This window comes from Vicugna pacos, chromosome 25 (genome assembly GCF_048564905.1).
Source record: "Vicugna pacos chromosome 25, VicPac4, whole genome shotgun sequence".
NCBI lineage: Eukaryota > Metazoa > Chordata > Mammalia > Artiodactyla > Camelidae > Vicugna > Vicugna pacos.
This window is the reverse complement of record NC_133011.1, coordinates 2,528,743-2,547,414: the sequence shown is the minus strand read 5'-3', so window position 1 is coordinate 2,547,414 and position 18,672 is coordinate 2,528,743. Positions and strand designations below refer to the sequence as shown.

Here is an 18,672-nt window from a genome sequence, read left to right as displayed (position 1 = left end):
AAAAGATAAAAGTGACACAATTCCTCAGTCCTCCGTTTGTTCTCCCATCTTTGGTTCCCACAAGGAAGACTGTCTCTAGTTTGGCCATGTTTCCTCTGAAGATGGCTGTGACTTAGGACAGACAGAATGAAGCTCAGGGATCTGGACCATAGCTTAGCAATGCTGGTGCCGTATGCATATCCGTCTAGTGCACTGAAGAAGCAGTTGTGTGGGGCCAAGTCTCAGATTTTGTCCTAAAGAGAAGGAAATAAAACCCTTGGCAGCCACTCCTTTCTGTGACTAGCCTTTTTACAGCACTCCTCTTTCCCTCATTTGTACAGATTCAGTTTTCACTAATCCTTTTCCTTGAAGGCTATTACAGGAGTAAATAGGAATGGGCTGGTAGCCCTGATTTCTTGTTTAATTTTAACCACTTAAGATCTGGACAGGAATGGGGTTTTATTAAGCAGAAGAGTTAAGTAAATCAGAAATTAATTTTAACTTTTCTCAGTATACTTCTGTACTCCCTGGCCAATTCACATCCCCATAGAAACCTACTTTTTCTTCAAGACCCAGATTAAATTATTTCCTTTTGTGAAGCTCTTGTTAATACCCTAGAGCCCACTCTGCTCTTCCCCGGTATCTTCTCTGTACCACTCATATAACTTATTTTTTTTACAGTCATTATTTATGAGCTTGTTTTTTAAAATAAGCTATGAACTCTTTTATCTCTGAACTTTTTTCATGGTTATAAACCCATCCCTAGGACGATGGCTAACATTTCATTGTGTTGAATAAATGAACTATCAGAAAACATTTCAGAACAGTGCCTAGAATATCCTGCATACTTAAAGTTTTTAGGTGATACTATACCATTTATTGAAGTAATGGATGTTTAAAATGGTTTTTTCTCTCCTAACAGGAGCAGTATTCCCTTTCAACTTTCAAAAAGAATATCCATGCAACACTCAGTGCTTACAAAGTGGAGTTAGCAGAGTAAGTCTTACAGGTCATAATAAAATGAGGCTTTACGGGCTGGAAAGTAATATTTGTTAGATGACTGTTGTGTGCCGGACACTATGCTCAGTGCTTTATATGCTTTAAAAAATTGTGATGTATTTCAAGCATATATTACAGAAAATAAAATACTCACTCACTATACCCATTTCTCACCAATTTCAAATTAAATATTTTACTATATTTGTTTTAGAAAAAATTTTTTAAACCTTACAGATTAGTTAAAAACACCTATATGTCCCTGCACCATCCCTGTCCCTTCCTGCACTTCCCCGTCCCTTCCTGCACTTCCCCAAGGGAACTGTGCTCAGTTTGTTATTGCTTCCATGAATGTGCTTTCTGCTACAACAAATAGAATTGTTTTAACAATTTTATAATTTTACATAAATAGTATTTTACCCACATATGGTTTTCCACATTTTTTTGCATTTAGGATTATGTTTAAAGCTTTCTAATTTAATTTTTTGACTTGACTAGTCACAAATCTAAAAATTCAAAACATTATAAAATGATACTTAGTGAAGTTTCCCTCCAATCTTTATCCCTCTGTCACCTCTTTCCTCTGATTAACCATTTACCACTTTCTTATCTAGATACTTCCAGAAATACATTATGTATGCACAAGCACAAGTATATTCATAAATGGAATACTAAGCAACTATTAAAGTGAATAAAGTAGTTCTGTATGTGCGGATACTGAAAAATATCTTTATATATTTATTAAGATACCACATTTTTTGTTCCATTTTTGTTCATGGGCATGACGCTTTTTTCTATTTTATAATAAATACTACATCTATCTGTATGTTATAGTTTATATACGTTTGAGAGATTCTCTGCAGTATGAAACTAGAGTAGATTTGCTGTATGCTGCCAAATTACTCTCCAAAATTACTCTCCACAGTGAGTTGTACAAGCAGTGTATGAAGGACTCTGATTTTTCTATGTCCTTACCTTCTTATTGTCAGACTTTTACTCCTTTTTTCGTGTTAATTGGTGAGAAATATATCTTTTTGTTGTTTTTAATTTTTAATTCTTTATTACTTTAAAGTGGACCATCTTTTCCTATGTTTAATTTGGCCATTTGGATTTTCTCTTTTGTGAATTACCAGTTCAAAATCCTTTGTCCATTTTTCTCTTGGTCTATGAGAGAATTGCTTATTTTTTGTGGTGTTTTTGTGTAAGATGTGTAAAATCTTAATGTAATCATATTATCAATCTTTTTCTTTATGATTTCACTTTGTATGTCATTGTTTATGAAGTCTTCCCAACCCTAAGATCAAAAGATATTTTTCCTACATACTCTTCCAAAAGCTTTAAAGTTTTGCTTTCATATTTAGGCGTATAGTCTATCTGAAATTAGTTTTTGTATGATACGAGATAGAAATCTACTTTTTCATATAGATGACCAGTATAAAGCATAATTCATTGAATAATCCATTCTTTTCATACAGTTTTATGCTGTCTTTATTGTATAAGTTTCATATGAGTAGGGCCTGTTTCTGGACTCTATTCTTTACCATTGATCTATTTGTGTATTGGTGTCAATACCATGCAATCTTAATTACTCTTGCTTTATATTAATTTTTTAAGTCATTGTAATGTTTTGTTTTATCTGTTCCAGCAGCTAGTATTTCTCTAATTAATACCATAATAATATTGATCGTTCTCTTTGGCATCCTTGACCTTCTTTTAGAAACTTTATAATGTAAAAAAAGTATATTAATACTATAAATTTTATAGAGAAAAATAAGTTAATTAACTTTACTTCTAAGCTTAAAGTTTTGTCTGCTACATCAGTTATAACGCAGAAGCTACCAGAACCTGTGTCAGAGATCTCACATAATTTATAATAAAGGACACTTTTTACTAACTCTGTATTTTTTAAAACCAGCTTTATTAAAGTAAATGTACATACAGTGAAATGAACCCTTTTATTCAGTGAGTTTTGACAAATATATAATACCTCATATAAGCAACTCCACAAAGTGAAGATATAGAACATTTTCATTTTCCCCCAAAATTTTCTTTTTCCCCTTTGCAGTCATTTATCTTCCTCACTTCCACTAATTCCAGTGCTCCCTTCTGCTCCAGGCATCCACTGATCTGCTTTCTTTAATTATAAGTTAGTTTTGGCTGTTCTAAAATTTCACATAAATGAAATCACACAATATATACTCTTTGGTGTTAGATTTTTATTTTTTTGCTCAGCATAATGTTTTTGAGATTAGTTTGAGATTGTTTCATTTTAATTTGAAACAGTATTCTGCTGTATGAATATAGGACAGTTTATTCATCAGTTGATGGACATTGAATTGTATCTAGTTTTGGGTTATTATGAATGATGCTGCTGTGGAAATTGTGTGCAAGTCTTTGTGCGAGCATACACATAATACCCAGGAGTGGATCTGATGGGTCATATGATAAGTTTGTTTAGCTTCATAAGAAACTGGCAAAATGTTTCCCAAAGTGGTGGTGCCATCTTACATTCCCACCAGCGGTGTGTGAGAATACCAGTTGCTTCACAGCCTCTCCAATACTTGGTATAGTCAGTATTTTTATGTTTAGCCATTTCAGTGTGTGAGTACTTGTATCTCATTATATTTTAAATTTGCATTTTTCTAATTAATGAGATTGAGCATTTTATCATGAGTTTATCTGCCATCTGCATTTTTCCTTTTGGTCTGTTCAGATCTTTTGTGTGTTTTCAATATTTGAATTCTTTGTCTTTGTCACTGAATCAGAAGAATTTGTTGAAAATCAGTGTATCATACAAATGTGAATTTATTTCTAAACTCTGTTATGTTCTATTGATTTATATGTCTTATTTTTTCCAGCTTTGTTGAGATATAATTGACATATAATATTGTATAAGTTTATGGTGTAGAATGTGATGATTTGATACATGTGTATGTTGCAAGGTGTTTACCACAATGAGTTAACACGTCTTTCATTTCACATAATTACTTTCTTGTGGTTTTGTTGTTTTTTTTTTTAATGGTGAGAACATTTAAGATTTACCCTCCTAGCAACTTTCAATACAGTACAGTACTGTTAACTATAGTCACCATACTGGCATCTAATCCCTCTATATGTCTATCTCTAGGGCAGTATCACACTTTATAGACTGCTGTAGCTTTCTGATAAGTCTTGAAATCATGTAGCAAAAGTTCACTAACTTTCTTCTTTTTCAAATTTGTCTCTGCTATTCTGGGTCCTCTACTTTTCCACAGAAGTTTTAAATGAGCATGCCAATTTCTACAAAAAAGCCTACTGGAATTTTGATTGAGTTTAAAGATTAATTTGAAAAGAATTAACATCTTAACAATATTGAGTCTTCTAATCCATAAACATGAGACTTTTCTCTGTGTTATATATATATTTCAACACAGAGTTCTTCAACATCTTTTGTCAAATTTTTAAGCATTTTGTTTGTAAGCGGTTTTTTTTGTAAATTTCAAATTCCACATGTTGGTTGCTGGGATACAGAAGTGCTATTGATTTTTTACATTGACTTTGTTAAACTCACTTCTTAGATCTCATAGCCTTTTGTAGTTTTGCTCTATTTGAATAATTTTACTTTAGCTTCTACTATAAATACACAAGACATTGCTACTATTTTTGCTTTTATATATTATCGTTTAAAATAATGTTTAAAATAAAAGAATGAATTTTACTTGACCTTCATTTTAGTTCCAGCACTCTTAATTTCTTTGTGAAAATCCATGTTTATGTCTGGTATTATCGTCCTTCCTTCTTTTAATCTTTCGCTCTTTATTATTACCTCATACAAAAGTACTTGAAAGCTTCAATTTGAAAGAACAGTTCATTATTCTCTTTCATGGCTTTGTGGGCTAACGAGGGTACATGGCTATTTTTCAGTACTGTGGTTGCAGTCAGATAGCATCTAGGCCCAGAGTGCTTTAAAGTTGTGGCTGGACAAGATGGCCTGAGGCCCACTCCCGTGGCTGCTGGTTGATGCTGGCTATTGGCTTAGAGTTCAGCTGCTCCTGTAGAGAGGAGGGAGCACTTAAAAATGGCCTCTCCAAGTGGTGTGGGCTCTTCACAGCGCCACGTCTAGGTTTCAAAACTAAGGCCTGGAAACCAGCACAATGCCATGTCTGTTGTATTAGATTGGTGTGAGCAGCCACAGAGCTTGCTCAGATTCAAGGGGAGGAGATGAAGAGTTTACCTGCTGATGGAAGGAATTTCAAAAATTGGTGGCCATCTTCGATCTATTTACAAGTAACATGAATTTCCTTCCATCTGTATTGCCAATTCGTGGCCTTTGTCCGCTCTTTTTTAGAGGCTCCCCCTGCCCCCTGTTTCCTAGGAGCTCTTTTTCTCTACAGAAATTAGGTCTTTGTGAGTTACAGTATTTTTCCTGTTTACCTCTTGTCTTCTGATAGTGTTTACAAACTTAACGCTTTAAATTTTCATTCTAGGAATGGATGTTGAAATGAATTTATCTCTTTCCCATTCTCCTTCCTTTTCTCAGTCGTTTAAGATGAGTAGCAGGGGCTGGGAATGTTTTTGCTATAAAAATGAAAAGGCCAAATTGAATATCTGGATATGCAGATTAGGTATTCAGTACCACAAATTACTAAGAGCCTTGACCTGAAATTAAAAACAAAAGCAAAAAACAACACACTGTGTTTATTGTGCTTTACTCAAGCCTGTTCAACTTTTTTTTCATTTCCTAAACAAGCCATATTATCCCATGCTTTCCAGCACAAGGCAGCTTTTCTTCCATACACATTCATTTTTCACTCATCAGCCAGCCTAACCCCTGTCTCCTACCTCCTACAAGTGTTGTTTAAGCATCACTTCATATGTAAAGCCTTTTCTGAAACTTCTAAGCCGTATTTGATACCCCTTCCTTCCACTGCACTTTCTGCATGTCTTTATTATAGAAATTCTCAAATTTTATTGTAATTTGCTGTTTTATTTTTTTGCCTAGTTTAGTTGACAAGTACAAATTGAATATATTTAGGTTGTACATGTTTTTTTAAAAGGTATGCAACCTGATGATATACATATATATAATATACATATACATATACTTTGTGATATGATTGCCACAAAATGTCACCTCACATGGTTAATAGTTTTTTTTGTGTGTGGGAAGAACACTGAAGATCTACTTTCTCAGGGAATTTCAAATACGCAATACAATATTAATTATAATCACCCTGCTGTGTATTAGATCCCCCAAACTTGCTCATCTTATAACTGAAAATTTGTACCCTTTGACCAACATCTTCCTATTTCCCCACTCTTCAGCTCTTGGCAGTCAGTCACCATGCTGTTATCTGAGTCCATGAGTCTGACTTTTTTAGATTTCATATATATGTGAGATTTGTCCTTCTGTGTCTGACTTACATCACTTATTACAGTGTTCTCCAGGTTCATCTGGTATTGCAAATGGCAGGATTTTCTTTCTTTTTTTTGGCTGAATAATACTCCATTATATGTGTATATATGTGTCTATATCTCTATCTGTCTTTCTGATCACATTTTCTTTATCCATTCATCCACTGATGGACACTTAGGTTGTTTCCATATCTTGGCTACTGTGAATAATGCTACAATGAAGATAGGAGTGCACTGTCTTTAAGATGGTTGATTTCATCTCCTTTGGCTGAAGTAGGATTGTTAGGTCATATGATAAGTCAATTTTTAACTTTTTTGAGGAAATTCCACACTGTTTTCCATAATGGCTGTACCAATTTATATTCCCACCAACAGTGTACAAGAATTCCTTTTTCTCCCATTCTTGCCACTACTTGTTATTACTTATCTTTTTGATAATAGTCATCCTAACAGATGTGAGGTGGTATCTCATTGTAGTTTTGATTTACATTATCCTGATGATTAGTGATGTTGACCATCTTTTCATGTACCTCTTGGCCATTTCTATGTCTTCTTTGGAAAAATATTTATTCAAGTCCTCTGACCATTTTTAATAAGTTTTTTTTACTTTTGTGTTGTATGGTTCCTTATATGTCTTGATATGTATAACTCCTTATTGGATATATTGTTCACAGATATTTTCTCCTAGTTGCCTTTTCGAGGTGTTGTTTCTTTTGCTGTGCAGAAGATTTTTAGTTTGATGTAATTTCATTACTTATATTTACTTTTGTTGCTTGTGCTTTTAGTGTCATATCCAAAAATATCATTGTCATGACCAACGTCAAGGAGCTTTTTCCTCTATGTTTTCTTCTAGGAGTTTTATGGTTGCTGGTCATAGATTTGTCTTTAATCCGCTTTGAGTTCATTTTTGTGTGTAATGCAAGGTAAGGTTCCAGGTTCATTCTTTTGCATGTAAATATTCAATTTTCTCAAAACTGTTTTTTGAAGAGACTGCTCCTTCTCCATTGTGTATTCTTGGCTCCTTTGTCAACGATTAGTTAAATATATATGCATGGATTTATTTTAGGACTTCCTATTATGTTATATTAGTCTGTGTGTCTATTTTTCTGCCAATACTGGACTGTATTGATTATTACAGCTTTGTAATATAGTTTGAAATTAGGAAGTGTGATGCCTCCCTTTTTGTTCTTCTTACTCAAGATTACTTTGGCTACTCAGGGTCTCTTGGGGTTCCATATGAATTTTAGGACTTTCTTTTCTATTTCTATGAAAAATGCTATTGGGATTTTGAAAGGGATTGCATTGAATCTGTAGATCATTTTGGATAGTATGGACAGTAATCTTCCAGTTAGTGAATGTGGGATATATTTTCATTTATTTACGTCATTGTCAATTTCTTTAATCAGTGTCTTATAATTTTTCATGTACAGATATTTCATCTCCTTGGTTAAATTTATTCCCGAGTATTTTGTTCTTTTGATACTCTCTTTTTGAAAGAGAGATTGTTTTCTTGATTTTTTAAATTACAATTTGATTTTAGGTCTTGTATTTAAGTAGTATTTTGTATATGGTGAAGAGGGCGTCTGCTGAAATTTTCAAATTAAAAAAATTAAGGACCGTATAATTTATATTATAGTTATTAAATCTAACAGAACTTTGGAGAGCTAGAAGCTTTGGTATTTTTAAAATTTCTTTTCTGCTTCTACTTAAAAATTTAAAAATTCTAAAATTTAATTATTTTTTCTGATTTTTTCTGACATCTGAGTAGTGGAGAATTACCTCATTATGCTTCATTGAATCATAGGGTAGATAATTAACCCTTTTGACTTTAGGCAAATTACCTTGGTGAAATTTGCAGATATGTAAGGAATGGGCCACAACTTGCTAATGCAGTGATTGATGGAGCAGAGATATTTTATTCTTCAGGATAGATGTCTCCAAAGAAACCTACCTTGGTGAATTAACTGTGGTCCAGGGTCAGGTTTACCATTTACTACCTGACTTTTTGTCAGCATAAGGGGAGATCATCTCTTAAGGGTAGATCTTACTGACCAAAATCATGAAAATCATTTATAAAATCAGAAAAAGTATTATTTTATAATGAGAAATTTTTCTGTCTTGTGCTCTGGGATTCTGTTATTGTTTCTAATATTGTATTATCTGCTCTCTGGAGATTTATGGGAAGCTGACTTGTAATCAGAATATTTCTTGGTGAGCCTGGAATCAAAAGAAGAGGCAGGAGTTTAAACATCTTTTTTTTTTTAATGTCATCAGATTAGTTTAGCCAATCTCATAATAAAGATGGTCCTACAAGAAGGACTGGAAAACTGGGCTAAGCCTTCACCCTTCTCAGGATATTGAGCTCTGCCAATATTTCTGCTTTCTCTTTGCCTCATTGGATAAAACAACTTTTTTCTTATTTCCACTATTTCCAAAGTGTTAGGTAAAACAGACCATAAGCTTGTAAACTGACATTATGAATTAGTCACATGAGATAAAAAAAATACTCTAATATTATTATTGTAGGTTTTTATAAATAAATATGTTTTTTATTAACTAAAACCTATTTTAATTACTTTGAAATTATTTATCTTTAGAATCAAATAATTCATCTTTGACTTTATTTTCCCTTTCAAAAATACTTATAATGATGACAAAAAAAGTTATATGTGAATATATTTTGAAAGATATTTCTATTATTTTTAATAAGAAGCATTCTTAATAAGGTTTTAGGGCTTATCCAAAGCCCTAAAATGTGTCTTGACTAATACTTTGTTTAGGAAAATATTTTCAGATGGTGTAAAAAAGAGGTTATATAAAATTTTGAAACCTTCGTCAAAAAGTATATTTTCTTCTTTCAACAGTATAAGACAAATGGAATACAAGCCTTTTCTCAAGGTCTTAATGAACAACATCAGTCTCCAGTTAAAAAAGGTAAATTTTTACCATAATTTCCAACTTTCATAAGAGTCTTAGCATTCATGCAAAGTTAATATTTGCTTAGCTGCAAACCTTGTGTACATAATAAATTTTATAATATTCTTTTGGTTGATTTCTGTCTATATTGGTCAAGCTATAGATTTGACTGCTCTGAAGGAGGGACCATAACATCAGTGGCTTAAATAAGATAGAAATTTATTGCTCTATCTTCTGTATCATGTAAAATTTTAAGCTGTGTATATACTTATTTTAATCTGTGAAGTTGCTACTGGCCCCAGTGTTATACTGTCTTGTTGCTTTACCCTCTTCCATACATGGCTTCTATCTCATTGTCCAAGATGACTGCCTCTTTTCCAGCTACCATGTTCCCTTCCTAGCCATCAGGAAGGAGGAAAGGAGGAATAAGTTTCTGTGTAAAAGTATGACCCAGATGTTGCATACGTCACTTTCACCTAATGTTTCATTGGCCAGAACTTAGGAACACTGTACAAAGGAAACTGAAAAATATAATCTTTAGCTTTTCAGCCAGCTAATTCTATTACTGAAGCAGAAAGGAAGAACTGCTCTTGGGAATAACCAATAGTCTCTCCCACACTAGCTACTTTTTAATAAAATAAAGATTGTTAATAATTTAGTTTCTTAATTTTTTACAAATAATCTAATTTAAAAGTTACAGGTTATGAAAATATTCTATTAGCATTTTCTTCTAGTATTTCCATTTTTCTAAATAAAATACTTGAATTGTTTCCGTATTTCTCATTTTTTGATATATATTGATGACCTCTTTTGGAAAATGAGAACTTATATCTTCCACATCAGTCCCCTCACTTCTTTGACCCTTCTATCTACCCTTCCCCCTACATAATTACTTCAAAAGTTTCAGTTAAAGCATTATCGCTCTTTATATTATATGACTGTAAATACAGTTGCTTAGATGAGAGGTGCATATCTGTGTTTCATACAATCCATAATTTTTTTTACTGAAGTATGGTTGATTTACAAAGTTGTGTTAGTTTCTGGTGTATAGCATAGTGATTCAGTTATAAATAACATATATAGTTTTTCCATATTCTTTTTCAATTTAGGTTATTAGAAGCTATTGAATATAGTTCCCTGTGCTATACAGTAGGACCTTGTTGTTTTATCTATTTTGTATGTTGTAGTTAGTATCTGCTAATTCCTAACTCTTAATTTATCCCTCCCCCCAAGTCCCATCAATTTTCCTGGAGCTAATGTTCACCTTCTTTTTCTGTGTAACTATTGTTAACTTTTCCCCTCCAGTGCTCCAACAACTCTGCCACATTTACCTATGATATTTTCCTTATAGTCATATATGTCAGTTGGTATATTTTCCCTTGGAGAGACTTTTTTTTTTTTAAGAATCCTCCATTATCCTCTTCCAGTATGGATCCGTTACTCTTCAGTACTGCTGTGAAGCTGTTGTCCTGGAATGAACTTTCACTGTTGTCTTGGGACATCCCCTTTGCAATTCTTAGGTTTATTTTTTTCTTCTTTTTTATTGATGTAAAACTCACCATTTAAACCATTTTAAATGTGCAATATTGTGCAGCCATCACCACTAATTCCAAAACATTTTTATCACCCCCCTAAAGAAACCTCAGACCCATTTAGCAATACTTCTCATTCTCTCCTCTGCCCAGTCACAGGCAAACACTAATCTGCTTTTTGTCTTTATGGATTTACTTATTTGGGACATCTCATTTAATGGAATTATAAAATATGTGACCTTTTGTGTTTGGCTTCTTTTACTTACCGTAAGATTTTCAAGGTTCATCCATGTGTAGCATATACCAGTACTTCATTCCTTTTTATGGATGAATAATATTCCATCGTATAGATAAGCCACATTTTGTTTATTTCTCAATTGATGGACATTTGGGTTGTTTTTACTTTTTGGCTATAATGAATAATGTTGCTATGAATATTTCTGTGCAAGTTTTTGTTTGAATACCTGTTTCCATCTCCCTGGATATATGCCTATAAGTAGATTTCCCAGGTCATATGGCAGTTCTGGGTTTAACTTGACTTACCTGCAAATGTGCTGATTCTTCTGCCTGCTTGTATCTGCTGTTGAACCCTTCTCATGAATTCTTCACTTGAATTATTAAACTTCTTCTCCAGAATTTCTGTTTGATTTTTTTTATAATTTCCATTTCTTTATTGATATTTTTCTATTTAGCAAGACACTTTTCTCATAATTTCCTTTAGCTCTCCGGAAATGCTTACAATAGTTTATTTAGAGTCTTTCTCTAGTAAGTCCAGTATCTATGCTTCTTCGGGGAAATTTTTTATCAATTTATTTTTCTCCTGTGTATGGGCCACAGTTTCTTCATTCTTTAAATGCCTTATATTTTTTGTTGTTGTTGAAAACTGGATATTTTGAGTATTGCAATGTGCTGTGAAAATCAGATTTTCTCCCCTTCTTAGGGACTCTTGTTATCGCTTATTGTAATTGTTTTGTGTTTGTTTAGTGACTTTCCTGAACTAGTATTATGAAGTATGTATTTGTCATGTGTGGCCACACAAGTGTTTTTTGTGATATGTTCAGTCAGCTAATGACTTGGCAGAGATTTCCTTCAGTGCCTAAACCCAACAAACAAAAAAAATAGATTGTGGCGATGTTTGCACAACTCTGAATATGCTAAAAATAATTCAGTTGTACACTCAAAATGAGAGAATTGTAGAATATGTAAATTATACCTCAGTAAAGCCCTGGAGGAGGAGGAAGGGGAGGAAAAGGAGCACTGGCAGAACTCTGCCTAGTAGTGCTGTCGAAAGCTGCCGAGTGAGACGTCCTGCGGCAGGGGGTGAATCTGCAAGTCAGGAGCCTGGGCTTAGGGGACTCACAAGAACAAGCTGCGTTTCCCTTGTACTGATTAAATATAGAATTTGATTTTAAAATATTGCAGGTTGAAAATTATTTTCATTATAAATTTTTAAGGCATTTTGCTTCATTTCTAGCTGTCTCTATTAATTGGCTTTTGATTCTGTAAAGTCCAGTGCCCCCAACCCCTCAAGGCCCTTAGTAGATGGCCTTGTTTTTTATTTGTTTTTTTGTTTGTTTTGTTTTACTGTTGTTGCTCTGGAAATATTTTGGATTTTGTGTTTATCTTTGGTTTTCTGAAATTTTGTAATGTTGTACTTTTGTGTAGCTTTTTTTTTTTCCCAATATTTTTTCCAGAGAATTTGGTGAACTTCAGTTTCAAGACTTGGGTTCTTCTGATGTGGAAATTTGTGGATATTTCTTTGATAATGTTTCTTTTCTCCATTTTCTGTGTGTTCTCTTCCTGCAACTATTTTATTAGTAATATGTTAGTAATATTAGCCTACTTGATTCTCTAGTTGGTTCTCTGATTTTCTTATATTTTATTTCTTATTTTCCATCTTCTTATCTTTTGGGTTTACTTCCTAAGCCCTTCCTCAGCCTTCCTCAGTTTTTTTATCTGGCAGCACAGTCCAGAGAGCAACTTGGAACTGAGTATTAGCTATTAGTTCTTTTAAAAGCCACTGGAAAATCCTCATTCACTTCTTCCACATTATGTAGCAACAACAACTGCACAATCTCTCCCTTCCTCCTTCCCTTTTTCATTCTCTAAAATCAGACTCTTTAGCCCCCAGTTCCCCTTCCTTTTTAAAGGATCTCTACTGAGGTATACTTTGCATGTAACAAGCTTCACTATTTTAAGTACGCATTTTATTGTCTTTTTAGTAAATTTGCAGTTTGTGCAACCATCAGCACAGCTAAGTTTTAGAACATTTCATCAGCACAAAAAGAACCCTGTACGCATTTGCAGTCAATCCCAAGCCCCAGTCCCAGCCCCAGGTAACTTGACACTAATCACTGTCTATCTCTGCTGACCTGCCTTTTCTGGAAATTTCATGTAAATGGAATCATATAATATGTAATATTTTGCCTATGACTTCTTTTATTTAACATCAATAGTTTCTTCCTTTTAATTACTGAATAAATATTCCTTTCTATAGCTATATCACATTTTGTTTATGTACCAGTTGATGAACATATTTATTGCTTTTAATTTTGACTAGAATTTCATAATGTTCCTGTGAACATTCCCGTAAAAGTTTTTGTGTGAACGTAGAGTTTCATTTCTCTTGGCGAAAAGTGGGAATATTATGTCATATGGTGTTTATGTAACTTCAAGACGAATTCTTTTCAAAGTGACTGTATCACTAGCAATATCTGCAAATTCTAGTTTCTCAGAGTTTTTGCCAATTTATTTTTGCTTTTATTTCTTTTGCCTTGGGAGACTGATCTAAGAAAATATTGCTGTGATTTATGTCTAAGAATATTTTTCCTGTGTTCTCTTCAAGGAGTTCTGTGATGTCATGTCTTATATTTAGGTCTTTGAATCATTTTGAGTTTATTTTTGTATATGGTGTGCGAGAGTGTTCTAACTTAATTGATTTACGTGAGGTTGTCCAGCTTTCCCAACCCCACCTGTTGAAGAGGCTTTTCTCCATCATATAGTCTTGCCTCCTTTGTCATAGATTAATTAACCATAAGTGTGTGGGTTTATTTCTGGACTCTGTTCTGTTCCACTGATCTGTATGTCTGTTTTTGTGACAAAACCACATTGTTTTGACTACTGTAGCTTTGTAGTATTGTCTGGAGTCTGGGAGAAGGGTCATGCTTTTAGTTTTGTTCTTATAAATTCTTATAATAAGAAAATAACTACAGCAAATGACCTAACAAGCCACCTAAAATGCTACAAAAAGAAGAGCAAACTAAACCTATACTAGAAGAAAGGAATTCATAAAAAGGAAAAATCATCAAAATAGAAAACAATACATACAATTAAAATGCCCAAAACTAGTTCTTTGAAAAGAGAAACAAAACTGACAGATCTCAAGGACAAATTAATTAGTAAAGAAAAAGAACATAAATGAGCAATACCAAGGATAAGAAGGGAGTTATCACCACATATCCTACAGGCATTAAATAGAAAATAAGAGAATGTCATGAATAACTTCAGGCCAACAATTGACAACTTGGATGAAATGGATGTACTACAAGTGCTTGTGTGGATATATTTTTTCATTTCCCTTTGGTAGAAAACTAGGAGTGAAACTGCTGGATTATGTGGTAAGTTGGAAATTGGACCCAACTGGAATAGCTAAAACTAAAAAATCATAATGAACTATCAGTATCAAATGGAACTTAATCAAATTTAAAAGCTTTTCACAGCAAATGAACAAAATGAACATCAACATCATCAACAAAATGAAGACAACCTATGGAATGGGAGGAAATATTTGCCAAAGATGTGGCCGACGGGTCAATATCCAAATATACAAACAGCTCATACAACTCAATAACAAAAAAGCAAACAACCCAATCAGAAACTGGGCAGAGGACCTAAAAGACATTTCTCTGAAGAAAACATACAGATCGCCAACAGGCAAATGAAAAGATGCTCAACACCATTAATTATTAGAGAAGGTGCAAATCCAAACCACAGTGAGGTATCTACCTCATACCCATCAGAATGGCCATTACCAATAAGTCTACAAATAACAAATGTTGGAGAAGATGTGGAGAAAAGAGAACAAAATGTACACTGTAGGTGGGAATGTAAATTGGTGTAGCCACTAGGGAAAATGGTATGAAGTTTCCTTAAACTAAAAATAGAATTACCATATGATACAACAGTCCTACTCCTGGGTGTATATTCAGAAAAAATGAAAACTAATTTGAGAAGATACATGCACGCCAGCGTTCATGGCCGCACTATTTGCAATAGTCAAGACACAGAGACAACCCAAGTGCCCACCAACAGACGATTGGCTTAAGGTGTGATATATATACACAGTGGGCTATTTCTCAGCCATAAAAAAGAATGAAATACTGCCATTTGCAGCAACATGGATGGACCTAGAGAATATCATATTAAGTGAAGTAATTGAGAGAAAGACAAATATTTTATGTCATCACTTATATATGGTGATGATGTCTGAAAGTAACACAAATGAATCTATATGTAAAACAGAAAGAGACTCGCAGACATAGAAAAAAAAAACTTATGGTTACCAAAGGGCAAAGGGAGAGATGGAAGGATAAATTATTACATGTAATAACCTTAATGGAAAATAATCTGAAAAAAATATGTATAAACAAATCATTTTGCTGTTCACCTGAAACTAACACAATATTGTTAATCAACTATACTTCAGTTTAAAAAAAGAATTTATAAGTTTCCCTTGGAGCATGTTTTAGCTGCACTCCACCAATTTTGACATGTTATATGTTCTTAGTTAAATGTATTTTAAATTTCTTCATTATTTTATCTTTGACTTGTGAATAATTAAGAAGTATATTATTTAATTTCCAAGATATTTGAGGTTTTTCTGGATATCTTATTGATAGATTTCTTAATTTACTTTGTTGTCAGGTCTATATGATTTCAAGCTTCTTAAATTTATTTTATTTTTACTATTTAGCATTTTTGTTGTTGAGGTAAAGTTGATGTATACATTACATTAGTTTCAGGGTTATGACATAATGATTTGATACTTGTATATTTTGGGAAATGATCACCTCAATAAATCTAGTTAACATCTGTTACCATACATAGTTAATTTTTTTCTTTTGTGATGAGGACTTTTAAGATTTACTCTCTTAGTGACTTTCAAATATGCAATACAGTACTATTAACTATAGTCACCATGATGTACATTACATCCATAGGACTTATTTTATAACTGGAAATGTGTACCTTTTTACCTCCTTCACCCACTTTACCCACTCCCTACTCCCACCTCTGGCAACCACCAATCTGTATAAGTTAATGGTTTTTTGTTTTAAGATTCTATGTATAAGTGAGGTCATACACTATTTGTCTTTCTCTGTCTGACTTAGCATAATGCCCTCAAGTTCTATCCATGTGTTGCAAATGGCAAGATTTCCCTTTTTATGGCTGAGTAATATTCCTGTGTGTGTGTGTGTGTGTGTGTGTGTACACAACATTTGCTTTATCCATTCATCCATCATTGGGTACTTAGATTGTTTCCATATCTTGGCTATTATAAATATGCTGCAATCAACATGGTGGTGCCTATATGCTTTCAAATTATGTTTTCATTTTCTTCAGAAAATGTGGTAGTTCTAATTTTAATTTTAAAGAACCTCCATACTGTTTTCCATAATTGTTGCACAAATTTACATTCCACCAATAGTGCACAAGTGTTCCCTTTATTCAACATCCTTGCCAACACTTGTTATTCTTTGTCTTTTTTGATAACACCTTTTTAACGGGTAATATCTCATTGTGATTTTGAGTTACATCACCATTAGTGATGTTGAGCATCTTGTATATGTTGTATATGTTGGCCATCTGTATGTCTTCTTTACAAAAATGTCTATGCAAATCTTCTGCCCATTTTTTTTAAACGTTTTATGTTTTGAACACTGACATTTGTTTACTTAGGTTTTTGGGGGGGTAATTAGGTTAATTGATTGATTTATTCTTAGAGAAGGTACCAGGAATTGATTCCAGGACCTCATACATGCTGGGCATGTGCTCTACCACTTGAGCTATACCCTCCCCTGTCTGCCCATTTTTGAATCAGTTTTTTTTTTATTTGCTATTGTGTGAGTTCTTTATATATTTTGGATAATAGCCCCTTATCAGATATATGATTTGCAGATATTTTCTCCTATTCAGTAAGCTGCCTTTTCATTTTGTTGATGATTTTCTTTACTGTGTAGAAGACTTTTAGTTTGATGTAGTCACACTCATTTATTTTTCCTTTTTGTTGCCTTTGCTTTTGGCATCAAACCCAAAAAATCATTGCCAACAGTGATGTCATGGAGCTTACTGCCTATGTTTTCTTCCAGGAGTTTTATGGCTTCAGGTCTTACATTCAGGTCTTTAATCCATTTTGAGTTAATTTTTGTGTATAGCGTAAAGTAGGGAATCCAGTTTCATTCTTTCGCACGTGGCTGTTCAGTTTTCCCAGTACCATTTATTGAAAAGACTGTCCGTTTCCCATTGTATAGTTTTGGCTCCTTTGTTGCATATTAATTGACTGTATATTTGTGGGTTTATTTCTGGGCTCCCTTTTCTGTTCCATTTAGTTATATGTCTGTTTTTAGGCCAAAACCATACAGTTTTGATTCCTATAGCTTTATAATATAGTTTGAAATCAGAGAATGTGTTGCTTTCAGCTATCTTGCTCTTTCTCAAGTTTGTTTTGGTTATTTGGGGTCTTTCATGATTCCATAAAAATTTTTAAATTCTTTGTTCTATTTCTGTGAAAAATGCCATTGGAATTTTGATAAGGATTGCATTGAATCTGTAGATTACTTTGGGTAGTGTGAACATTTTAACAATATTCTTCTAATCCATGAGCACAGAATATTTTTACATTTATTTTGTCTTCATTTTCTTTAATAATGTCTTAGAGCATACAGATCTTTCTCTCCTTGATTAAATTTATTCCTAGGCTTTTTTGTTCTTTGATACAACTGTAATTGGGATTGTTTCCTTATTTTATTTTTCTGATAGTCTATTAGTGTCTAAAAATACAGTAGATTTTTATATATTGACTTTGTATCCTACAACTTTACTGGATTCATTTATTAGTCTAACAGTTTTTGGTAGAATCTTTAGTGTTTTCTGTGTTGCCTACAAATAGTGACAATTTTACCTCTTCCTTTCCAATTTGGATACGTTTAGCTTTTTCTTGCCTAATTGCTCTGGCTAGGACTTCCAATACTATGTTGAATAAAAGTGGTGAGAGTGGCCATTGTTGTCTTGTTCCTCCTCTAAGAAGAAAAACTTTCAGCTTTTCACTAGTGAGTATGATATTAGCTGTGGGCTTGTCACGTATGGCCTTTATTATGTTGAAGAATATTCCTTTTATACCCATTTTTTGAGAATTTTTATCATAAATGGATACTGAATTTTGTCAAATGTTTTTTCTGTATCTATTGAGATATCATAAGATTTTTGTCCTTCATTTTGTGATGTAGTATATCACACTGATCTGTGAACATTGAATCATTCTTGTATCCCTGGATTAAATCCTATTTAATCATTCTGTATGATCCTTTTAATGTATTGTTGAACTTGGCTTGCTGTTATTTTTGTTGAGGATTTTTGCATCTATGTTCATCAAAGATACTGGCCTGTAATTTTATTTTCTTCTGGTACCTTTTCTGGTTTTGTTATCAGGGTGATGCTGGCTTCAAAAAATGAATTTGGGAGTGTTCCCTCCTCTTATATTTTTTGGAAGAGTTGAGGATTGGTATTAATTTTTCTTTGAATGTTTGGTAGAATTTACCAGTGAATCCATCTGGTCCTGAACTTTTGTTTATTGGGA

At 33.2% G+C, this 18,672-nt stretch overlaps 1 protein-coding gene across 2 annotated transcripts in view; it reads left to right on the top strand.

The window, feature by feature from the left end:
- C25H8orf88 (chromosome 25 C8orf88 homolog) overlaps positions 1-18,672 on the top strand; it is a 31,979-nt gene that overhangs the window by 7,665 nt on the left and 5,642 nt on the right. For both annotated transcript variants that reach the window (XM_072949446.1, XM_006209699.4), the window contains exons 3-4: positions 902-975; positions 9,234-9,303. In XM_072949446.1, coding sequence (XP_072805547.1) covers positions 902-975; positions 9,234-9,303 — 144 coding nt within the window. The remainder of the gene's footprint in view (positions 1-901; positions 976-9,233; positions 9,304-18,672) is intronic.